We start from the raw sequence: 26,160 nt of genomic DNA on the forward strand, positions 1-26,160 counted from the left end.
TCAACAACTCTAGTTGGTGTTTGTGTTTTACGAAACTTGGTTAATGGCGTTGTAATTGGTAATTGCTATTGCTAAAAACTTTTCGTTCAATCAAGTCGTCGATGGATTTACGGTATCAATAATTTAAAGAAATCCTCCATCAACTTGAGAATTACCGAAATTCAAATTTTATTCAACATCTCCGCGACATGCCCAGCAGGTAAGCCTTGAAATCTAATTGCAATATTTCGATATCATCGTGCTCTTCTGTCACGTAATAATTTCGAAGTAATATCTTAGGTTGATCAAACTCAATCGTGACTTGGTGGCGATTGATTTTTAACGGTTGATTTATCACTTGTTCTTGTATTGAATCGTTGAATTTGATTTTGTCGAAAAGCTATTCATCGTTTGAGTATGAGCGTATTTCTGAAGAATGAATTTGCTGCGTAAGTGTTCCTTATATGTAGTTTTTCTTTTACGTATGGCTTTGTTATATTGGAATAGTGAACGTTTTAATTTCATGATTGTTACAAATTCACTTGTTGTTTCATCGGGTATTTTGTACTCCTGTACGTTTACGCACACATACTTATGATGTTGTTTGATTGTCGAAATACGTTGTATCTGATTTGTTTTTCCTCGTGAGATGTTCAGTTTCTCGAAGAGTCTCGATTCGCTTGTAAATTTCTTTTTGTTTTTAATCGGGTAGTTTGAGTAATTTCAGGGTTATAGGCTCGTTGTTTCCTGAATTAGGTCTTGTATGTTGCATGATTTCTACAGTTTTAAACCGACGATATTTTAGTTACATTTTCTATTACGAGTATTAAGCTGCGTTCATGATTGTCCGTAATCAACCGTAATAAAAGTTACGGTCTGATACGGAAAAGTAAAATACAAGAATTCTTATGGCGTAGTTCACGTTGTCCGTAACTGTAACTTTTTGTTTTACAGAAAAGAACAAAGAAAATTACAGAAAAGTAAAAAAATTTTTACTTTTCTGTAACAGGCCGTAAGAGTTATGGACAATCATGAACGCACCTTTAATTCATGATCGTAAGTAAATGTGCGTGTAAATCTCAGCAGTGCAACGTATACAAATGCCGAATGAAACGACAACATTTGTAATCGATTTTGAATTTGCAACAGTCACAATTTTGGTTTTGTATTTGTATAAGCTGTTTGTTGTTGGGATTTGTCGTCGATTTGTGGTCAGTTCATAACATGTTTTGGGTGCGATTTTTTTGTAAAATTTTGGTTCCATTGTTCGCCTGTGTTGGATATGGGTTAGGATGAATGATAATTTTTGATCCTGCGTTACTCATATTTGATGAAGGAAATGATACGTTGCCAAAATCGAAGTTTCTGCACTTCGGTTTGCCTAGGTTACATGTGGTTTTATAATTTCAGTAAAAGCTCCGGCGAAGGAGGCCGTGAAAGTCGAGAAAGAGACCGAAACCGGCGTACCGAACGATCGACGCAGAAAGCATCAGCGAATCAGAGAGAACGAAGCCCTTTGGGTAGTCGAAACCGAAAAAATGCGTTGGAAAGAAGAGTATACGTGTCTAATATACCTTACGAATATCGCTGGCAAGACTTGAAAGATCTGTTTCGAAAAGAAGGTAAAACCGCGTTCGTGACTCGCTATTCAGCGTAGTAGGGACCAATTCTTCATCCTTATTACTACGATTGCTTACAGTCGGCGAGGTCTCATATGTTGAACTGTTTGTCGACGAAAACGATAAACCGAGAGGTTGCGGTATTGTGGAGTTTGAGAACATCGACTCGGCTCAAATAGCTGTCGAAAAAATGCACCGGTATGATTTGAAAGGGCGAAAGTTGGTCGTTAAAGAGGTATACATTATTGTTGTTTTTAAAAAAATATGGAACCGTGATATCGCTGATTTGCTGGTTTTATCTTTATGAAAATATTCGTGCATGTATTCCGCATTCAACATGTTATCGCTGCTGTTTAGGATACCAATGTTGAACGTGACAAACAAGGTCGTCCTCTAGGATTCGGAGGTCGTTCTGTCAATAGTGGCGGTGGTGCCAGTCGTAACCAATGGACCGATGTAGGCAATTCGTCTAATGCGAACAAATGGGGAAATACCTACGGCTTGTCTCCTCAGTTCTTAGAATCCTTGAATATTAACGGACCACTGATTAATAAAGTATTTGTTGCCAATGTAAGTGTTCTACAACTAATTAGTATTTCAATTAATGAACGTGTATATTGAGAAAATGTTGATCGATGGTAGATCTTGATTAGTATTCAGCAATTGCTTTCCCAGTAATTGACTCGTTTTTTAGGCGTTGAAAGATCTATTTTTACTTTTATATTTTTTTTGCAACATCGTCGTTTAGGGTATTAATCTACATACATGATGATAACTCGATTAACCTTCCACCCTGTTACATTTCGAGACAAGTTGTTTATTGGACAGATTATGTAATCTCCATATTTTCGATCTTTTGGCCTCATTTGTTCGGTTTCTCTGTTATCAAAGTCTACCTCATTAGTGAATTAAAAATGTGTACTCGCAAATCGACTAAAAGCGAAAGAATGCCTCGCCTCGTGCCTTTTTCTTGCCATGTGATTACCACACATCTTGAGTTCCGAAATATGAAAAGGTTCATCGTTTACTTCATTCAGTGTTGTAGCCAGTGCAGAATGATTTCTCTCACTTTTCGTGCCTTTTTTGAGCATGCTCGAGGCACTCTTTCGCTCTTAGGCAACGCATTTATGGAAAAGCTCGAATGGAAATTGATCGAATTGAGATTTATTCAACTCGAAATGGGGCCAGATTCTAATAGAAATGGATCAGAGTTGTCATCATAATGTGTAAGTAGAGTTTTGAAAAAAATTGCAGTTGACGTTGTAAATTTGAGAGCTGACTAATGAAATTTGATCGATTTCGTTAAAGATTCTTAATTTTTTTTAGCAACTTTGGCGATTTGGGAAGTATTGTGCAAATTCGAGTCGACTTTGATTTCTGATTTTTAGTGTTGGTAAAAAAGAATAATTATGCAACTTTCATGCGCCTCGATATGTACCTATCTATGCGTGTTGCTGTTGTTGGAAAACATTGTTTTCGGGTATCAAATTCATTCGCTATCATTCGAAAGATTACGTTTATTTTTCGGAGAAATTTTGACCTAAAATAATCAATCAATGCGTGGTTCAGCTGACTTCCTCGAGAAAATAATCTTTATTGATTTGTTCAATGTTGAAAATTTAATTTAATTTAATTTGAAGTTAGGAATAAGAATCGTTCAACCTCGGCTTCAAACGGTGCAATCTGGTATTTCAATTTACTACGTTTCAACTCCAGACAGACATTCTGTGTCAATTTTACTGTGAAAAATTGGGATATTTTGTACTCATCTCGTTCGTTAATTTTTACTACATATTTACGAGTGATCTGGGCAATAAAACTGATGTGTTATTTGTCAGCTATGAATTTGGTCATGTTGGTAATGTTCGGTGATTGTTGATATTTGTTGGAACGTGTCACTGCTCCTGAATTTCTCGACATTTGTCTAACACACTACCTATCGAAAAAATCAAAGCTGTGGTAACTTCGGTTTAAAAAATGAAATCGGAGGTAGAAACGAATTTATTGAAATCCCGTGTAAGCTCTTACTGTAATGCACACTGTCTCTTTTTTCATTTGGAATTAAATAAGAATACTCCCCTTTTTTCACATCTAAAAAAAATAATAATTATTATATCTACTTTTATTCGTATCAACTTCACTGAAGACTCTAAAACAGTTTGAATCTGCAACTAATTCATGGGAAGGCCGAAAGAAAGGATCGACTTTTTACTGCAGCTGTTCACATACTTCAGTTTGATCAAATTTTGCCTGTTGAGGTTGAGGTATTCTTGGCTTGGATGCTCCATCAATTTTTCTCAATTCGGTGAAAAAAAATTCACTGGTATTGGAACCTCCCTCGTTGGAACTTTTTTCCAAGATTTTTCCTGAAATTGACTGTTCAATCAATCGATTTGAAAAATTAAAAACAATGTACCTAAAAGCAAGAAAATGAAAAATAAAACTCCACTTTCGGGTCAAGTTTGAATTTTTGTAAAACGACAGAAAATAAACATTTGAAATGATTTATGTAGGGTCGTTGGTTTTAAACAGGATTTCTAATTGAGTGAATTCGATACAGTAGAACCTGGATAAGTGGAAACGGATTTTTTCCACTTATACAGGTTTTCCACTAAATTAAGGGTTCACCTATAAAAGTTGAACAAATTAGGATTCCAGTTATGGAGATTTTTGTTTTTTCAAGTCAATATAAATTATCATTAATGATAAGTGGAGAATACTGGTTGAAAAAAATGTCCTTGATGTGCTCGTTTGAAAATCAGATCAAATGTGGATGAACTTGTTGAATAGATCGAGAATAGACCACAATTTTTATGTAGCTCCCCAAATTGATTTCCACGCCTTCAGTGGGAAAAATTTTGACACTCTTATAGAGGTGCTGTTATGATAAATGTTTCAGTTAAAGAGGTAAGAAGGGAAGGAATTTCATTTATAGAGGTAAAACCAATTAAAATTTCAGTTACAGGGCGGTGATGCTTGAAAATCGCAATCGATCGTAATTGGCCTCATCGGTAGTTATTTTTTTTTGGTTTGCAATGCTTGAAAATCGTAATGAGCGTAAGGTATCGTAATGATTGTGGAATTTTGAGTCCAAAAATGAAAATTACATGGTTACTTACGAGTAAAAAATGTAAAAGTTTTCTAATCTAATTCGATCTTTGTCCATTTTCATTGGATTTTCAATTAATTTCATTTTCAATACGCGATCAGATGCAATTCAATTTGAATTTAAAATTTCTAATATACATTTTAAAAAACGTAGAACGAGATATAGATATGAAAAAATTTGCCACTCCAGTTTCATTTCAAGCAGCCAACAATTTCTCAAAAAAAAATTTATCATTATTATCAACTTTTCAAGCATAGCAGTTTCCCAATACGACAGTTCACGCTGTTTTCGTCAAAATTTTCATTACGACCGATCACACTGATAAAGCCGATTACGAATTTCAAGCATCACCGCCCAGAAGTTCTGCTACTCAAAACAAAATTCCATTTATGTAGGTTTTGAAGCACTCTCCTCCCTCCCTCTCCCACCGACAATAAAAAAGAAGAAGAAGGATTAGAAAATGGACAGCTCGGGTTGATGTTTCGTAAATTGCTATGTTCATTCTCTTCTTTCAGAATTTTGATTTTTTTTCTCTTACTGGTTCTCTTTGAAAGTTGAAAACTTTGGTTTGAATGAATTTTGATTCGACCCTTCCTTCTGCTCATTGAAGTACATATTTGAAAAACATTTCTGTCCAGTCCTAAGCCTCTTTTACTTTTAGAATTTATTATTTTTTGTAATTTTCTATGAAAATAAAACAATTTTGTCGTCAATTACCCCCCCCCCCTCCTTCCACACCAATCCAGAAACACCGAAACATTATTGAAAAATCATTCTGTTAGAAGTCCTAATTGTTCGGCAACTGAGTGAACTGGCGTGAGACCTTCGAGGTCGGGGGGGGGGGAGAAGTGTTGGCTCATTATTCTATTAATCAATTTTTTCCTATTTAAAACTTCTTTTTTTTTTAAATATCCCATCATGCAATTTCAGCTCTCGCTGAACACTTCGCTCTCGTTCGTATTATTCAACTCTCCTGAGCGCCGGAATTGATAGAAAAGCCACTTTTTTGGTTACTTTTTTCACTTTTGAAAGTCACCAGACAAGCACGTATCACTTTGTAGGTATAAAACGTTCGAAACTGCCTTGTTTTCACATACCTATAAGTAATAATCTTCTCTTTTATCATTTTTTGATCAAAAACAGTTGACTATGACGAGTCTAACGTCGTGCCTCGTGAAATTCGACTTCCTTACGTGACGTCAGAAATTGCTAAAAAGTGCTTGTTCTTGGCAAAATTACTATAAAAATTTTTTTTTTTGAATTCTTAGATTTTTAGTTTTTAGCGATTGAAAAGTCTTGTTTTTTAGTGTTAGAAGTGCCAAAAATCAACAACTAATCTAATTCATTTACCTAGAAATGCGAAAAAATCGTGCTTTTTGAAAAAAAATTGCGATGTGATGTCTCTACTAATACCTAATATTCCTCAACAATTGATCCCTTTTAGTAAAACTGGTGAAAATTTTCATTCCCCCCTCCCCCCCCCAAAAAAAAATTACCAAATAGTCCCGCTTTTCTGCCAGAAATTTCCAAAAGTATTACTTTAATACCAGTAACCCTAAAAAGCGCTGTTTAATGTTGCTAAAATTGTCAAAGTCTGCTTTTTGCCATAAATTTCAAAATATCACTTTTTTCCAGAAATTCCATAAAAGTCTCATTTTTTTGTGAGAAAATGCCCGAAAGCCTTCCTTTCGTTAAGATTGTCAAAGTTTCGCTTTTTTGCCAAAACTTGCAAAAATTCTCACTTTGTTGCCAAAAATCCAAAAAAGTTCAAAATAGTTCCAACTTTTTAAAATTGAAAATCAAAACGTTTCAAAAGTTGTACGGTTTTGTTTTTTTTTTTTTTTTTGCATTAAAATATTTTTCTCGCGATTTGTCACTTGTTGGGTTACTGTTACTTTTTCAAGCTTTTATGGTTACTAAAGTTTTTTTTTTTTTTTTTTTTGAAATAATTGAGTAAGTGAGTAACTAAGTAAGTATACCTACATACAAGTCTTGAAAATTTTTAGAACTTTTTTTTTTGAGAAAGAGTCCCATTTTTCTTATTTATTTTTTTTTGAGAAGTACGAAAGAAACATTGCCCATCTGGCCATCTACTGTTGGTTAGAACACCTGTCTTTTGAGTGATTGAACAATGTTCTTAGAGAAATGATTGTACATGTTTTTTTTCTTTCCCAGAATCTGATATTCCCTCGCTAAAAAATTGATACTATTCTGTAGTGATCCTTTTTTATGACAAGAAGTCATTTACTCATTTTGAATAAAAATCGAATACGACGCCTTCAGTTCAAGGGATCAATGATCTTTGATCAGTTAGAAAATTATTAGTTAACGTATCATTACAATTCGATCTTCATTTTTTCAATTTATTTTTCTCACGAGATTTTTCAATTTCACAATGAAAAATCTCGTATTACACTTCATCTTGCTTGTTTAATCCATTACCGTGTATCGATGAGCTGCAAAACGTGTGACCTTTTCAGCTCGACTACGTAGTAAACGAAAAGAAATTACGCGACGTATTCAAATTGGCTGGTCGAGTGGTTGGAGTGGATTTACTCACCGACAAAGATGGTAAAAGTCGCGGATTCGGTACTGTTGAATTCGAGCACCCAGTCGAAGCTGTCCAAGCGATTTGTAAGCTTTATTTTATTTGTTTGTTTGTTTGTTTGTTTGTTGTTTTGTTGTTGTTGTAATTTTGAAGACCGATACTAATTTATCCTTAATGTTGAACACTTTGAAGCTATGTTACACAACCAAGTCTTATACGATAGACGAATCAACGTCAGGATGGATAAATCAAACGAACGCGATGGCCCGTTAAAATTACCCGAAGGTTTGAAAGCCGTTGGAATGGGTTTGGGAGCGAATGGAGCTCCGTTAACTGATGTCGCCAGTGGGTATTTTGTACTTCTGTCGATGCACTCGCGGTATCGCCATCAACATTTTTTATACGCGAATGTGCATAATAATAATTTGTTGTGTTTTTTTTTGTCTCTTCGTAGGAAATTTACCAACATTGAATCTATCCACCGTACGCCCATCTAGTGGCATATCTTCGCCATCGAACGCTTTAGCAGCCTTAGGTGATGCAATGTTGGATATTACGTATCCGAATAATGAATGTTTTTTGTATTTACAGCGTCATCAGCGTAACTATGCCTCATTGTCTTCTCATATGTCTCGTTAATTAATGGAAAATTTGTCTCCTGAGCGTGTGCTGAGAGTGTCGAGTGTGTGGTGTGTGTGCGTGTGTGGTTTGGTTTCCTTCGTGTTGAGCTAGTTCGAAGGACTACTCTGCGCTAGCGCAGATTTTTCTGAATGTCAGTCAAGGCAGAGCTAGGCTTTTGACGGAGTATCTATAATTCGCATTGTTATTGATTTTTTTTTTTTTTTTTGTGATACCTCATGTTTCATGGCGGTGTTTTTTTGTGTACTTTCGACTATAATCTCGTTGTATTGTTTTCTAGCTGGAAGTTTGAGTCAGCAACTAGATAACCGTTTGTTGGATAACTCGCTGACACGACGACAATGTACGTTGGTAGTAAAGTGTAGTAATAATAAATACCCGAATACGTTCACCCAAAATCTTTATAATCGTACATTCGTACATACTACGTTGTACAAGATATAGTACATTACATCGCATGATATGCGCGAATGTGCGTTTTGCATGTAATTCTTCGCTGAGCTCGTTTGTTTTAAATTTGCGTACCACGTAGTACTCGTCAAGATGAACAAAAAACTTGAGGTCGTTTTCGAGAATTCGTTCGATTTGTTGGGTTTATGTTTGTTCTCGTATATAGGATAAGATTCGAATTTTCTTCATATTCTGTTCTTCTCTACTTCCAGCATATTATCGCATCTGATTTATCGGACCTTCACGTTGTTATCATTCGATTGTTTTTCGTTAGTATCTGTATTGATTCTTGGATGCTGGAGTTAAGGAATAAAGAGCCTTATTTTTTTTATTTACCATTTTTTATCGAATCGTTTTTGTGTGTTCCTTTCGCACATCGGTTTCCTATTCATGTACAGCGCATAGTTTCCTTTTTTTAAAATGTGTAATCACCCATTGCGTGTATTCCGTTTATTTAACGCTTTATTCCCATCAAAGAATATAGTTTTTGTACTTACATTATTCAACCCATCATTCTTTATTTACAGATCTTGGCCCATTAATTGGTGTCGTTGATCGTTGATCATTGGATGATAATGTGTTCGTCCTCTAATACATATTATGTTGAGTAATATTGTAAATACCCCCATATTATTTTACAATAGGCCTAATACAATAAACAAAATATATTAAACGTTTTTTACGAGTTCTTTACCTCTAATTGAAAAAAAAAAATTAAGAAAATCAAACTTGTGGTATTGATAAATTGAAAAGTCAACCTCTCATATCACCTTATTTTGGCAAACAATGTCGGAATTAATCTCTTTTGATGTAGGTGGCCCTTGAAAAAACAATTGCAAAATGAATTTTTCGTCTCGTAAAATAATACCTACGAACGAACGAGTAAAATATATTGCAAGTTTTTTGTTTATTTCATCGGGTACTATTGGAATAGTAATTCTCATCCGTTTGAAATGGAATGGATGTAGATAAGCTGAAATACTAATGCTTCGATATATTTATTTATGCCTAATTGAAAAATTAATTTGCCTTATTGCGTGTGTTGTAACGAAACGCACATCGCGCCATTATCGTATTGTAGAAAAATTATGCCAATTGTGCCTAGTAATAATTATTGCGTCTGGCTGTGTAATTCGAAGACACGTAGGTAGGATTTTGTTTTCTCATTAATAGTTTATTATTGCAGTGGAAATGGTTGGCTCGAGTTTGATTAATAATGCTACAGCAGCGGATCTAGCCGGACTTGCGGCCGCGTCCACTCCATTTGGTTCCGGGTTGAATTTGAACAGTTCTACAAATGGCACGAGAGGTTTCGTCTCAGGTTAGTTTGTTGAACAGTCATTTTACATAATATTTTCTATGTAGTTGTTGAGTAGTTTTAAGTATGGTGTTTGGCCGATGAAGGGTCTGACCAATTGGTAAAATCGATTCTTGCTCCGATTTTCTTCCTAATGGTCTCCGATAATGTGCGCTGATGAGGAAAAATTTCCTAAATGAAACATCATAGCAAGCTGAAAATGGTAAGTCGGTCCCCAGTTGGGATGGGAATCGCTACAATTGGAAAAAAAATTAAAAATAAGAAGGGCTTCTCCGATTTTTGATCGTGATTGAAGACTCCTTATACTGACAAGGGAACCTTTTGAGGTGTCACCTTTCAATTTGAACGGAACCGCGATTTTTGGAAAAAGCATGCTCTAAAGCCCCCAAAACCAAATTTTCAGCTGTCCAGCTTCATTTTTCGATTTTTGGCGAACGTTTGAAAATTCGAAATTGACTGGTTTTTGGTGAGTTATGCTTTTTCTTAGAAAAAAAAGTACGTACTTGACCAGTGAAAATGATCAAAATAAGCCCTAAAACTAATACTGATTTTCAAAATCCAAATTTCACCATTTTCAGCCGTTCTGGAGCCTCTAGCGCGATTTTTCAATTTCTTCAGAATTTTTAATATGCTCCAGGTTCTAGAAGGCATGAATATGAAGTTGGCCAGTTAAAAATCGAGTTGTGAGTTATACTCGACCTGTTTAACGAGTTTATTCACATTAGAGCCGATTTCGGGAGTGACACCTCCAATAGTGGTTTTTCGACCAGCTTTTTTCATATTAAAAATGCATATTCAAAAAATCAAAAATTTCTCGTGTGCGAGGAAATTTTTGAAATTTGCGCGAATCGCTGTATTTCGTCCAGAACTAACCCCACGAGGGCAAATTTTGCCATTTCCAGTCATTCTGGAGCCTCCAGCGCGATTTTTGAATTTACTCCAGAAACCGTGAATAATATGAAGTTGGGCAGCTAAAAATTGAGTTGTGCGTTATACTCAACCCGTTTAACGGGTTTGATATCCACATTTGAGTCGATTTTGGGAGTGACACCTCAAGAGTGGTTTTTTGACCAACTTTTTTATCCAAAAAATCAAAAATTTCTCGTGTGCGAGGAAATTTTTGAAATTTGCGCGAATCGATGTATTTCGTCCAGAACTAACCCCCCCCCCCCCGGAGCGAATTTCGCCATTTCTCATGCCTTCTGGGACACATTCGAAATACTAGAGAAATTGAAAAATTGCGCTGAAGGCTCCAGATGAGAATTGCTGGAAGTGGTGAAATGTGGATTTGTGGAATTAATATCATTTTTAGGACTTATTTTGGTCATTTTTACTGATCAAGTACGTGCTTAGCATAAAATCACCAAAAACAGTCAATTTTAAATTTTCAAACGTTTGCCAAAAATCGAAAAATGAAGTTGGGCAGCTGAAAATTTGGTTTTGGTGGTTTTAGATCATGCTTTTTCCAAAAATCTAGACCCCGTTTAAATCGAAGGGTGACACCTCAAGAGATTCCCTTATGAGACGACTCGGGTCAACTTGGAACTCCGAGACGATTAAATTTTTGCTCTGGAGGACTCTATATATACCCCCCCTCCCCGATGTTCTTGATGAGACCGAACCACTTGCAAATCGAAAAAAAAAATAATACAGTTTTAGTGTCCATAAGTCTAAGAAGGCGTTTTTCTTAATTAATTTCCAAAAATTTGTGCATTGTCATTTTGCCAAAATTGTCGTTCGTCAGTCTTTTGTTTTTTACCAAAAACTGTAAAAAAATTCTCGATTTTCTTGCAACTTGCTTATTGTCAAAAATTGTAGCTTTTTATAGCAATCGAAGAGTCTTATTTTTTTACCAAATAGTTACAAATAGAACAAATCTCACTTCGAAAAAAAAAGGCAATCTCTTCATTCTCGAAAATTGTTGATTTTTGCAAAATTGTAGCATTTTTGCATTTTATTATTACTCTCCCTTCCCTCCCCCCCCCAAAAAAAAAACCAAAAGCTTCACTTAGGTATTTGCCAAAAAATTTCGAAATCAAAAGTATCAGTTTTTCCCCAATAATGTTGAAATTGTTGAAATTGTCAAATTGCTGTTTGCCAAAAAATGCAAAAAATTCTCGCTTTGCAACAACACTTATGATTGTGAATATAGCTTGTGTTTTTGCAAAAAAATTCAAGGTCTTACTTTTTTTCAAAAATTATTCTCAAGTCACGTTTTTTTGACGAAAATAGCAAAAATCTTTACTTTACTTTGCAGCTGAAAATTGTCAAAAAATTGTGAGCTTTTTTGGTTATTAAAGTCATGTTTTTTTTTTTGGGTGGGATTTTGAAAATTAATGTTGTACTTGAAATCTGTGGAAATTGAACTTGAGCACCTGTAAACCCGTTCACAGTGCATTTTAGTGACCCATTTGATCGATTACACGTCAATTTTTCAAAATCAATTTCGTGGAAATTTCAACTTCTCAATATCTGCTGGAGGCTCCAGAATTGCTCTAAACTGCTCGAAACCATTTACAATTGATTCGAGGGGGGTCAAGTATTGAATATATGCCAAATTTCAGTTTTATAGGTTTATTTGGTGAAATGTTGGTTCTTTCCATTTTTAGGTTATTGATTATCGAAAATTCGTCGAAATTCAATATAAGAGCGCTTTGGCGCCTGAAACTTTGAATCCTTGCATGCTGTTTCGATTTAGCATTGTCTGGTTCTACTCGTAAAAGTTTTCTGCAGTTGGGATACCTTCATTGTTAGAATCTCAGCTCAGAACTTCGTTTTGAAAATAATCTGTTTTACATAAATTTCACGTGATGTGATTTTTATCGGTGTTTCTGAACGTTTTCAGGGTCGCACGATTTCGATGCATTATCCGCTGTTCTACATAGTTCTGTCAATAAATACGATTTCGACTATCACAATACAGGTATCGACATGATAAATTTCTGTTTTGAAACTAGATTAAGCTTTTTCATGCGCAATTCTTGGTGCTATGTATTATTTTATTTTTATTTTTTTTTTTTATGAGAGTCTGCTATTAAAAAATATCGTTCTTTGATGAATAAAAAGATACCTACTAGTTCTAATTGGTTTCGGCGAATCATCATATTGCATACATTTACCTACAGTTCAACCTCAAAATTCAGGGAGAAACTGAACAAGATCCTAGCCCTCGAAATTATGAAATCAATATTTTTGTTTCTCGAAATTCCTTAAGTTTTGAAGTTGGACTGTGGAGCAGCGTATGTAATAATAATTTTACAACATTTTTCACGATTGTTGTTTGTATTTTTGTTGATTTTCCGAATCAAATAAGAACACCAGTTATATTGGTAGTTTGAACGTTGGATTTCATTAGTAGTAATAAGTTATAAAGTACTAAGTATGCCAGTGCCAGTTGGTGTTGAAGAAACGCAGGATGTATTTACATAATATATATATATTTTGTTTGTATTAATCTAAATTATGTCTATGAAAGTTTATTTTGCAAATTGTTCGATGTTCTAAATTGTTTCCATTTCTGTTTTCAGGTAGCGGCGTTGGTTCTTTGAGACATTCTGATACGGTCATGATCAGTAACGTGAGTACTTGAAATAATTTGATGCGTCGGTTTGCATTTATTCGTTGGTCATTGTTTGAAGGAATTCTTTATGATTGGTGTGTTTCGAGGAAATCTTTTTTCTTTTTTTTTTTGGAAAGTTCTCAATTTTTGCTAAGCCTCATCCATCAGTAGCAGTCCAGCTGTTAGTTTCAATTTTCAGAACTTTCCTGCAATTGGATTTTGATGCGTTTTTGCATTTTTCATCATTTCGCGCAATATCGCGTACTTTGACATTATTTACTGTAATATTCTTATAATTGTATTTGTATTGTGTATTTCCTTGTTCATGGGGTAACGTTTCAGCTTTTCTTACTTCGAATGATCACGTTGTTTTTTTAGCCGTGAAATAATATGATCATTTGAGTCACATTTCAGTGTGGTAGTACTTCGTGTCTTGCTCGAAGTTTTGCTAGAAGAATACGTGACTGAGGCTCCTGGGATAACTTGATTTTAATTCTCGGTACCATCTTTGGATGTTCTTGTGAATACGTATTGGAAATTTTATTCGTATTGAAATGATTCATTAATGGATTTTTTTCCGTATGTTTTTTGGTGAATATCGATGATCCAAGTCCAAGAAGAAATCAATTCCTCGAAGATGCGTTTTTTTTTTTTTTTTTTGGTATCTTGAAGTATTAATTTTTGTCTTCGTATTTGAATTTTTTTCTTCAGTCAACTGTAACGATGACGTGGTCGTTTTGTTTTCTGTCGGGAAGTTTTCATCGTGAATATACTTAGTTGAAATTGGCAATTGAGAATTGAGATATGGTACACGATAAAATAATCTATTGATTCGATGTTTCGTACTTTTGAACATCTTTCGTTGTCTTCTGCTGTGTAAATTTTTCGACAATTTCGCCTTCGCTTCGTCTCGAGTGCGGCGGAATAAATGCGTAGGTATTTTTTTGTTCTCTCTCCTCGGTTGCAGAGTGTCTACTGGCAAGAAAAAGGCAAGAAAGTTAGAAAAAGGCGAGAAATTCACATGGGTGGCAAGAAAGTTAGAAAATAGTATAGAAATTCCTTCGAAAAGCAAGAAAATTTCCAAGAATTTACATCAAAAATCTCTGAAAAACTGAAGTTATCCCACCAAAATCTCAAGTTTTTATTTTGTTAAAATTGATGTTGTTCTACTTTTTCGAATTAAAAAATTTTCCAAAAATTTTGCCCTCGCTTCGCTCGGGCTATTCAAGATACTCATTTCAAAAATTTTAAGACTTCGAAAATTAAATAGGAAATTTTTCATTTCCTGGTAATACCCAAACTACATATTTGAAAAGTGCAAATTTTTCATTTTCTGAACAGAACGACTAACTTTTCAAAATTGTTGATACATATTGTGCTCCGATGAAAATGTAAAATAAAGCATACAAAATGGTCGTTTTTTCGTTTTCACACCAATTTTTTCAACAAATTTTCGCTCTCGCTTCGCTCGAGCAGTAATTCTATCTTCATTTCGATAAAATAATCATTCAATTGTGAAGGGTTTTCTGAAAACTACCTACCTAAAATGTCGATTTTTCGTGTCTAAAATTCTGATTTTGCTCCCCCCTCAATCACAAATAAAAATATATGTACCTAAGCTCTTTCCTGGTTTGATCCTGTAATTGTATATGTCACTGGTATTCAGCAAGTTAAAATTTTGATTTTTGTCAGAAAAATAACAATTTTTTGTTGGCAAATGACAGTTTACTTATTTTGTTGCTGTTTTCATCATAGAATTGAATTCATTTCAGTAGACTTGCCTCAGCATTTGTTTTTATCACGTTTTTTTATTACTATTTTTTCATTTGAGAAATTAATTCACTTCTCTGCTTTGAAGAATAAATTTTTGAGAAATTTTGTTGGGAGGGGGGGGGGTTAGAGAGGTTAGCGAAGATTATCTATGCGTAAATATGAAGAGGGGTAAGAAATTTCATTTTTGGAAGCAAGAAAAAAGCAAGAAAAAGGCGAGAAATTCGCTTTTTTGATTTTAGTAGACACTCTGGGTTGGTACCGAGTATAGAAGATTCATTTGGTGGAAAATTGTCGGATTTTTGGAGAAAAAAAATCCATCAGTCATCGATTAAGATTCCTCAAACAGGTCCGTTACCCGATTTTTTCTTCGTTTTCGGAGTATTTCATCAATGTATGTAATTTGGATTTTATTCGAAACTATGCCAACCGAGTGGGTTAGGTATGAGTTTCAAGTTGAACACGTATATGTTGTGCGATCGCGAATTCGGCACGCCTATGATACTTTTGATTTCAGTTACCACCGAATACAACGTGGAAGATGTTACGCGATAAGTTTAGCGACGTTGGTGACATTAAATACGCCGAAATGAAGGGCAAAGACGTAGGAATCATTCGGTACGGTTCCGAACGTGATGCTGAGCGTGCGGTGTGTATCCTTTTTTCGAACCAAAGGTCGAAACCTAGAGAATAAATATTTTAAAAAATGTTTAGCTTACAATAGCTCGCTGCTGGACTAGTTTTAAGGTATTTTAAATTTTAAAGGTGCTATGTGTGCGGCGAACAACGGGTTGAATTGTTTTTCGAATTCCATGCAAGTATTTTTTTAAAGGGATCTTTCTATTTCACGGTTTTTCGGTGTTGTGGATTTTTAGAAGGGGAGACCTGATAAAGATGCAGGATTATGATTTAAATTGAACGAGGTGATGTTCTTTGAAAAAAAAAAAAAAAAAAAAACACGCAAGAAAATGCTCCCTCTTTAAGATCGCATATCCCTCGCCAGGACCACCTTTGGAGCGGGCATTTTTTTTGGGGCGACTCTTCGAATCGAAATGTAGGTCTCCTTGAATTTGGTCAAAATCCTCTCGACTTTTTTTTCACCATCTCTAAAACCAAAAACGACAATTTCGAGAAATTTGTGTTTTTTATTTTGAGAATTAATTTTTAAGCTAAATATCGACTCCTTTGAATAATATTCCATCATTTTCCAACCATTCTGGAGCCTTGTCCTTACAAGACCGAAATTTGACGCAGAGTAGGTAAAAAAATGAAATTATGAGCTCTCTATTCCATAAACAGGAGGGGGGGGATGAAACAAAAAATGTAAAAAAGTATCTTTCTCTTGCCAAAAATTTCCCTGAAATCTTTCGCCATGAATAGCCAAAGAGGCTTGCTTTTTTTGCTAAAATTATCTTGAGTCTCGTTTTCTGTCAATATTTTCCAAAAAGTTCCAAAAAAAAGTATCACTTTTTTGTCTGTCAATAATTTCCAAAAATTCTTGCTTTTTGCCAAAAGTTGAGAAAAATTCTAAATTTTTACCAAATTTCTGAAAAATCTTGTTGTTTTTTTTCTTACCAAAACATACCCTACCAAAAATCACCGGAAACTTTCGATTTTTTGCATAAAAATTCTACAAGTCAATATTTTTCCAATAATTGTTTGAAAGTCTCGCCTATGCTTGTTGCTTGAATGGTCAAAATGTCGCTTTTTTCAGATATTGCATAAAATGCAGACTTTTATGTCAAAAATTGCAAAATAGTCTCACTTTTTGGACAAAAATTTTGATAAAGTACCTTTGTGTGACAGTATAATTACCAAAAAGTCGTTTTTCTACATTTTTAATCGACATTTTTCAGTTTTTTGTGATTTTTTTAAAATACGAGTACATACGATTTTTTTGTGAATAAGTAGTAACTTTTTTGGTTGGTTACTTTTCTGAATTTTTAATCACCAAAGTTACTAGTCGGGGAGCCCACTTAAGGATGAATTGCACCCCCCCCCTCCCCGTCGATCCTTCGGTACAACTTTCTTCTTGAGGGAGAGTCCTAAGGAACATTTCTAGCCCTTGTACTAAAAAAAAGTGGCCCTACTTACAAAATGGCGGCCATTTTGATTGACAGGTCAGCTGAAATCGAAGATTTTGCGTTCCAACATAGGACTTGCACAAAATTTTACAAACTGTACAAAGGTAGATCGGAAGATCAAGCAAAAATTTATCACCTGTCAAAATTTCAAGTGCTAAAGTGCGTTTTTCGATTTTTAGTGAATTTTTAAAAATCAAATTTAGGCCAAAAATGAGGGAAAAAATCAAAATTTTACCAAATTGACCAAGAAATCTGAAATATGGGACATCCTATTTTCGACATGCCGAATCGATTGGAAACTGTTTCAAACCGTTTTGAGCAGTTCTGGAGCCCCCAGCAGATTTTTGAAAGTCAAAATGTCCACAAAATTCCATCAAATTGGAGTTGTAAAGCTGAAATTTATTCTAAAAACTAATTTCAATACGCTACGAAGTACTGCAGGTGAATTTAAAAGTCGCTTTGGAGCCTCCAGCGACTTTTTGAAAGTTTAAATTTCCTAAAAGTTTCATCAAACGGAGATGGAAAGTCAAAATTCATTCTGCAAACTAATTTTAATACGCTACGAAGTCGTCTGCTGGTGGATTTTATGTCGTTTTAGAGTCTCCAGCCACTTTTTGAGAGGCCGTATGGTGTTTTTTGGAAAATTGAAATTTCCAAAAAGTAGCTGGAAGCTTCAAAACCATTTTAAACCTTTTGTAGTCGACTTTATATCGTTTTGAAATTAGTTGGCGAAGTAAAGTTCAGCTTGCCAACTCAGTTTGATAAAATGTTGCGGGAATTTCAAGTTTCAAAAATCTGATGGAGGTTCCAGTAATTTTCAAAAAGTCGCCGGAGGCTCCAAGACGACTTAAAATCCACCTGCAGTTGACTTCGTAGCGTATTGAAACTAGTTTGCAGAATAAATTTCAGCTTTCCAACTGCATTTTGGTGAAATTTTGTGGAAATCTCGAGTTTCAAAAATCTGCTGGAGGCTCCAGAACTGCTCAAAACGGTTTGAAACAGTTTCCAATCGATTTGGTATGTCGAAAGTAGGGTGTATCTCAAATTTCAGCTTTCTTGGTCATTTTTTTTTTAGTACAAGGGCTAGAAATGTTCCTTAGGACTCTCCCTTTAAGAAAAAAGTTGTCCCGGAGGATCGACGGCGGGGGGGGGGGTGCAATTCATCTTTAAGTGGGCTCGAAGACTATACGTTTTTTTGAAAAAAAAAAAAATATGTCGAAAATTTACGTTTTTTCAAACGCCAAGCCCTCCTTTCTTCTCTTTGTAATGACGAAAAAATCTGTTTTTATTTCAATGCTCTACAATTTTTGTATGAATTTTTTTTTAATATCTGAATAATTAGAAAAGTTATGATTGAAATGACAAACCAAAATATGAATGCTTCTCACATCCCCCCTCCTCCTTGAGGAGTAAGATATGCAAAATTTTGAGGTAAATTCGGGAATATTGAAATATAAATACCGACTAACCTACTTTACTGCGTCTTAGTTCGAAACTTCCCGTTCTGTGATTTTGTTTATGATTTAGTTCTTTTTCACTTGAAAAGTTTGTGCTTCATTCGAATTTTCGACTCGTTGAATAGTGAATATTGGCCGAATTTTTATAAAAACTTATTCAGGCTTGGTACCGGTGCGAAAAAGCGCGTGGGGTTTGATTTGGTAAATCTATATCAGCTTCAGAATTATTGTTTTTCATATAATTTTTGCAGAAAAAGTATCAGCTACATTTGAGAGAGAGAAAAAAATTGTCGTTTTTTGATATTCCAAAATTAATCAGAAGAAAATTCGAAAAATCAATCAGCTCGATTGAAATTTTGGTTATTGGGGTTTCATCGAAAATCGCATTCCCCTTCAGATCAAAGGTGGACACTTCGAATGGTTCTTTCGTACGTTCTACATGGAAGAACTTTATCAATCGCCCGAAAATTTGTGCCATTAAAAAATTCTACTCTTTTTTACTTTACTACAAAAAAAATCGACTGTTTTTAATACGAAAAAAAAAAATGAAATTCTAAAAATTCGCCCAAATTTTCTCCTTTTGAATGGAAACTGGTGTTTTACACTTTTGAATAATACGTACGTATATTCTCTAGTGTTGGAATTTCTGTTGTACGAACATTGTTAGTTTGCTTTTCAGCATTTTCATTATGTTCATAGAACGTTTCCTTAATACCAAATGATAGCTTTGCTGGACAGATCAAGAGTGGATGGTCGAATAATCGATGTTCGCTTGTATTAAGAAGGGTAAGGTGTTTAAAATATAAGCGAATTCTCTAGATACATCGCGGAATTGCGGTTTATGTTTTTCCAAAACTGAATGTCAAATTTGAATATTTTATACGAAATCCATTGTGAAACATGTTATGTATTTTTTCTATTTTATGTGACGTGTATTTTGGGTATTTTTCCTATTGTTGTCATATTCAGGCTACAAAATTATGACAGCTGTAATTATTATTTTACGGAAAATGATTTGAAAACCGTGAAGCTTTCAAATCGTTCGCGATTCATTGATTTGGTTTGAAAAATTATTCATGCGTGGTTATTTATTTTTTATTTTTTTTGGACATGGAATATTTTACGAGTAGGTACATCTGTAATATAATCTAGATCTTCATTTGAGCGTATTTATGCGTGGTTATTATTTTTTTTTTTTTGGCCATGGAATATTTTACGTGTAGGTACACATCTGTAATATAATCTGGATCTTCATTCGAGCGTTGATAAGAATTTGAATGAGGGATATTTAAATGACACATTTTAGACATTATTTGTTTACGGTACCTAACGCTGTTTTTAATATTCACACAACGGTGTTTTTGTTTTTTTGTTTTCTTACGCAGTTGCTCCAACTACTATTTAACTGAAGATCGATCATATTTTTCATCGTATTAATTCCATCGATACGAAACAGTGCATGTAAATTTTTTTATTCGTAAATCTGGACTATCCATCAGTGTTGTTATTTTTTTGCTCGCCAATTGCGAAATTTGATTCTTGTCTGTCTCATTTTTCTCGGACATATCAGTTGCGCTTATTTTGGAATTCTTGATTGGCGAAGAGTTGTTTTTTTTCCCCCTTAATTTTTAAGAGTATTCTTAATTTTAGGTTTTATCGTACCTACGTATAATGCTTTTTTTTTTTTTTTGGTCGTAATTTGTGTCTGTGACATAAAAACGGTATCGTTTTTTTCTCTCATCTATGATCACGCTCATTATTTTCTGAATTGGTACATACGTATGCGATTAATTTGATTTTTAAACTACAAAAACCCGATTATTTCATTGCCTTGTGTTTTGGTCAGGATTTGATTTTTTTTTTGTTCAACAAATACATGCATTTTTGTATTGATAACATTCATGTTTATTTTACGTTTTTTACCTTAGTCGAATGGAATTTATCGAGTAGTTTTGATGAAATAGAAACGTGGTACTTACTGGTAATTTAGGTGTGTAGATATTAATTACGGTTCTTAAAAGTCGAATATTAAAATTACGCTCGAAGTAACCTTTTGTTTTATTAGTTCATGCGTTGGTAACAAGAAGCCTGATAATTCATTTCATTTCGTAAGACTAATAATTTTAATATTGAAAAATGTCTAACTTCATTATTGTGAAATTAGATTAAGTCATTATCTCTGACTTGGTCTCTAGTCTCTGCAAATGAAAAAGAAGGTTAGTCGTTAGATGATCGGTTCTGTAAAAATGGTTTTATCCAAATGTATTTTCGTATCCTGTTTCCTTTTCTCCCTGTCCAATTCTCTATATTAATTTAATGGTAATTTATCTGACAACGAATGTAACTTTTTTTCGGGGATTCGCTGTTTGTATTGATCATTTCGTTTGACAATTACAGAAATTCTACTACGAAGGGATTCTTAGTATTTCGTTGGTTGTAAAATCCAGTTTCAAGCTGGATTGTGGGTAATTTATTGTGATTTGGATACTTGGTGTGTTAAAACATTGAATCAAACGATCTCTTTGGTGGAATTATTTGTGAAAAGAAATTAGAATAAGAAGGGTCAGCATTAGTAATTCTGATTTTATGAACTCTGATACTCTGGTTTGGTGATCCTGTTGGATTGATTTTGGCATGCATTTTTGAGAATTGTATTTCATCGGATGCGTTCGTAAACAAGGATTTTTTTTCTTCTAAATAACCAGTGGAGAATTTGATTAAATTGAATTGAACTATGAGAGAAATTTGGGGTTAACCGATCAGAAGAGTCTCAAAGACGATGTATTTGAACCTATTAGTGCTGAATTTCACATTTTCATCCTGTTTATGGTATTTTTTTTTTTTTTTGGCAACTAGAAATTTCAAAAATCTACTCGAGTCTCTCTCGAAACTTGAAATGAAACTATCATTCAATTCAGGAAGTCGTAAGTTGGGGTAGATTTAACAAGTTTTCGATTTCTACGTCAGTTAGATCAGATTTCGAGTTTTTCAGGGAACGCTGATCAGTGAATATTTTTTTATAAGGAGTTGGTTCCACGCTATTTGATTCAAAGGTTACGTAAGACTCGAATTTTCAAGTCTCGTTGCTCTCGAAGTAATCTGAAATGTGGACTGTAGGGATGGCGTATTCAAAAAATGTTAGGAGTTAGGACTGGTTGTGTTTAATCCCTCCCCACGTTCTTTGGTAGTTATCACACTTCAAACCTTTGCCTTTGAGATCGATTTGAAGCTTTCTCGAGTCAAGTCAGCTTCGGAATTTCTGGCTTATGGTTTAAAATTTCTGCTTGTTGAAAATCTTAAAATTTAGAACGTGTGTTCGCAAACGTAGTATGAAAATTTTCTCTATAGACGCACGCTAAGCAATTTCGTCTTCCTGTAGAAGCCAGAATATGATCCATAATTTCATATATCAAGTTCATTATCCTGTACTCAATCCTTGGTTAGGCACCTTAGTTCATTTTACCCAGGGCAAATAATTCAAATGGATCATTTGAATTTAGTATGTTCGTTTGTGAAAAGTGAAAACAAATAGTGTGATTTTTTCCCATTCGAATATTTGTAGCTGTGCTGAAAACCACGAAATTTCAAGGTACCTAATTCCGTAACTAAGTATGTATAAAGGTTGTTGATGACTTTAGATTATGTACCCAATGTTTTGTTTGAGTTCTCAGAACATCTCAATGTGGTGAATATCGACGGCTCTTTCTCTTTTTTTTTTCTGGTGCTAATATCAAGACAATGGTGATCAAGTTGGTAAGTAAAAGTACTGAGTATTGCGTTGAGAAATACTTACCTAAGAAGTTGATGAGGCTGTGATGTTGATTGTTGTATGTAATGTAACGTTTTATTATGTTGATTCAGCTTCTTATATGTATTGATTTGTTTAGTATTTGGATGCATCGTGGCTATTATACTTATCTACTTCGATGGGGTTATAATGTGTAATATTTTGTAATATTATTTAATGCCTACGTAATTCGAGGATTGGAGCTGTTCTCGTGATAATTTGGTACGTACTACAGTTTTCGAAAGGGATGGATGGTGTCTTATATAATGTTAAGAAAGGGTTTCGACTTGGCGATTGAGTAAATGATGAGATAAGTTTTACTAGAGACTCATTCGTATGTGATTGGTTTACTTAGTAATTGAGTTTACTCTTTCGATCAAGTTGATTTACAATATTAACTAGGGTGCTGATGTGTATATGTATAATGTGCATGAGTTGATACATTATGCGAATAAATACTGTTTTAATTTCTGTCTACGATTTAAAATATATATTGGGTAATTTTTATTACACTCGGTTTCGATAGAGGTGATCATTACGGTAGTCAGGCGTTTACCACGAATGTTGTATGGTGATTCTTTTTCGATGAATTGTAGTCTTTATTCCTTGCTTTTGATCGTATTTGGAACTTATCAGTCTGAGATCATTCATCTTTTGCTTCTTGTTTCTTCGTATTGTTTAGTTTTATGTTGTTTGAAAATCCATCGAAGAGGATTTTATTCGAAGCAATTACTGATTGGTTACAGCGATGTTTTGTAGAAAAATTCTACGGATTGTGAGTTGGTTTATCGTAATTATGTTTTTTGTATATTATTATTATGTTATTTTAACGTTTACATGTTCCTCGTTAGAGTTTGGAGAAAGTTCAACTTGGGTAGCTTTTGGCGTGGGATACTTGTATGCGATGTTATAGTTGTTTATAATATGATTAATTTTGGGTTTTGGGTGTTTTTAACTTTTATCTAATAAGAATTCGAAGGAATTTCAAGGTTTAGTATAGCATCGTACATAATTGTATTTTATACGGTTTTGTTTTGTGGTCTTTGAATACCTATTTGTATTGTTGGATTGCCGGTTGTGATCTGAACTGAACGATCGTTATAATAGGGCACTTGATGTAGATTCTCATTCGAGTTGTTCGTGTTGTGGGGATTTGTTATGGTGTTTTTCTAGCATTTCTTCAACGATCAACGAATATACTGACGATCGAAGATGAAGTAAACTAGCTACGATTTTCCCATCCTAATTCTGGTGGTAATGTTGGTATTGGTATCAAAAAGAAGCTATATAATGATGAGTATTCAATTATGTATGTGTGTTTGTTTATACCTATAATGCTTCTTAGCATTTTTTTTTGCTGTCTATTCTCGTACTTTGATATTTTAGGTAGGTATTAGGATTTAGTTGTCGGTGTTTTCGGCGGCGCTTGATAGCTGTAATAGGACGTATTTTAGTCTGCTGTCGATGGATATAAATGTGTAATATTGTTGGTTTGGTTTTTCAGTCTTTGTATTGTGTTTGACGAATTGAACTTGCGATATTGTTACACAAATGGCTCGATGAGGTTGATGACTTGAGATTCGGATTAAATCAGTGGATATTCGTCGAGGTTTTACGGTACCTATACATCTATACTTATATGTTCTCTCTTTATTTTTAAGGTATTATTTTACGAATCTTCGGGTGTGTTATATTCTTCAACTTGGGTCGTTTGTAAAATGGTTTTAATTTCGGTGATGATTCTACGTAGGTTGTGTTTTCGTTGGCATTATATCTGTCGTATTGCTATACCCTGCAACTTTTTTTTTTATCTTGTACGCAGGCACCTGTCTTAGTATAATTAGAATGTTAGCGTGTTGAATTTTATTATTAAAAATCATATTAAGTGTATTTTTCCATTCGTGTGACAGGAAGTCCTTGGATCGCCTGCTTTTGCGGACCTGAAATCGAAGAATAATTTCGGATCAAGAAAAATAACACCGGAGGTCACCTCTTGTTCAATCGATGATCTTAAAAAACAAAAAAAAGTTTTCAAGGTGAGCTTGTGTTTTTCAATCACTTGTGTGTTTTTTGCTCGAGAGTATCGGTGATTATAGCGATTGATTTGTTTTATTCTAGATTTTTGAATGACCAACGAGTCGCGTTTTCTTTTATGGATGTTTCCAAAAACGATGCGAAATTGTGGCTGAACCCGTTATCGTGAAGATGGAATTGATTCGTGACGATGAAAATTGAAAATTATATTTTGAGATATGGATTATTCTTCGTATTTATTTGATGTTATTTTTTGGAACGGGAATGGTACGTGTTTTATGTGACGATCTGCTATACAGTTTCAAGAATCTGGTTGTAATTTGATTTGATGTTCCTACTTTATGTTTTTTTGAATTGTGTATTTTGTGAATCGAGAATTTCGTATGTTTGATGATGGTCTGTTGAAGTCAATTGCTACGAATTTATTGTGAATGTAATTTATTTATTTGTGGAAATATTGGAATAAGTATAAATGTTTATGATCTATTTCTCGTTTATTTTATGTACTTTGGTCGATAGGTATGCCATTTATGACTTGTTTGACATTTTTTTCACTGTCCTGCTTTCTTGGATCTGAAATCGAATCTAAATAACCTTGATAGTTAATTTTGTTGGATTGACTTGTTGAGGTCACCTAGTTGAGCCAAACGCAAGTTGCAAAATTATTTTTTTTGTTTTTTTTTTGTTTTGTAATCCAATGAAAATTGAAAGTTGCTAAAATTTTAAGTTGAAGCTTAAAAGTTGAAACTGAACAAAAAAAAGATGGCATAAAAATATGAAAAAATACTTATTGTTTGTTAATTTTGATTTTTGATTTGAATTTTGAAATCTTTGACGAGTTGGTATTTCAGAGTGAATTTTATAGCTACCTATTTGAAATTAAAATCTGCTGTTCAGTTTCATTTCAAGTAAGTATGATTATGAATTAATGATCTACCTATCATTATTATCTTTATTCACGGAAATATTAAAAATAGTATTTCCACTATCATTTAAAAGACAATTCAGAAAATTTAGCCTATTTTGTAGGAATATTCCAAAAATAGCGAGTCTTTATTTCATATCCAAGCAAAATTTTATGAATACCTACTCTGAACTGTGACGCTCAATAACTTTTGAACTACCTCGACGGCCATATTCTTTTATGGCCGAAAATTGTAGAAAATTTCATTCTATTTCCAATAGTACTAAATGTTTTAAAATTCACAAAAGTATTCTTGGAGAAAACCGAGAAATTCGCAATTTTACGAGCTGAAAAAGATAGCTAGATTTAGGTTACTGTTTTATAAACTTTGTGCTTTGACACCCAGAACTTATGAACCACCTCGGCGAGCCGACGACTATGCTTAAGGATCTATTGCACCCCCTCCCCCCGCCGTCGATCCTCCGGAACAACTTTTTTCTTAAAGGGGGAGTCCTAAGGAACATTTCTACCCCTTGTACTCAAAAATAAAAAGTGGCCCTACTTACAAAATGGCGGCCATTTTGATTGACAGGTCAGCCGAAGGCGAAATCGCAAATTTTGCGTTCCAACATAGGACTTGAACGAAATTTTGTAAACTGTACAAACGTAGATCCAAAGAGCAGGCAAAAATTTGTCATCCGTCAAAATTTCAAGTGCTAAGGTGCGTTTTTCGATTTTTGGTGAATTTTTGAAAATCAAATTCAGGCCAAAAATGAAGGAAAAAAATCAAAATTTTACCAAATTGACCAAGAATACTGAAATTTGGAATATACCCGATTTTCAACGTGCCGAAACGATTGGAAACTGTTTCAACCCGTTTTGAGCAGTTCTGGAGCCTCCAGC

At 34.2% G+C, this 26,160-nt stretch overlaps 1 protein-coding gene across 10 annotated transcripts; it reads left to right on the forward strand.

Annotated features, from left to right (window-relative positions):
• rump (rumpelstiltskin) lies at window positions 1-24,839 on the forward strand. Of its 10 annotated transcripts, XR_010558071.1 has the most exons (17): window positions 1-199; window positions 280-428; window positions 1,390-1,601; window positions 1,679-1,833; window positions 1,956-2,168; window positions 7,188-7,341; window positions 7,448-7,600; window positions 7,710-7,790; window positions 8,175-8,237; window positions 9,531-9,665; window positions 12,508-12,585; window positions 13,190-13,239; window positions 15,509-15,644; window positions 19,258-19,318; window positions 23,824-23,936; window positions 24,230-24,355; window positions 24,438-24,481. XR_010558071.1 is itself a non-coding variant. In XM_065359503.1 (15 exons), exons 2-14 carry the CDS (start codon window positions 397-399, stop codon window positions 19,311-19,313), a joined length of 1,518 nt encoding a protein of 505 aa, XP_065215575.1. In that variant the 5' UTR covers window positions 2-199; window positions 280-396; the 3' UTR covers window positions 19,314-19,318; window positions 19,918-20,581. The 10 variants fall into 10 exon arrangements, 8 of the variants coding, with proteins under 8 accessions (XP_065215578.1, XP_065215579.1, XP_065215581.1 ...); XR_010558070.1 differs by lacking the exon at window positions 23,824-23,936; XM_065359503.1 differs by lacking the exons at window positions 23,824-23,936; window positions 24,230-24,355; window positions 24,438-24,481 and adding an exon at window positions 19,918-20,581 and having other exon boundaries at window positions 2-199.
• The last annotated feature ends 1,321 nt before the right edge of the window (window positions 24,840-26,160 follow it).

The sequence above is a fragment of the Planococcus citri genome, chromosome 3 (assembly GCF_950023065.1).
Source record: "Planococcus citri chromosome 3, ihPlaCitr1.1, whole genome shotgun sequence".
Taxonomy (NCBI): Eukaryota; Metazoa; Arthropoda; class Insecta; order Hemiptera; family Pseudococcidae; genus Planococcus; species Planococcus citri.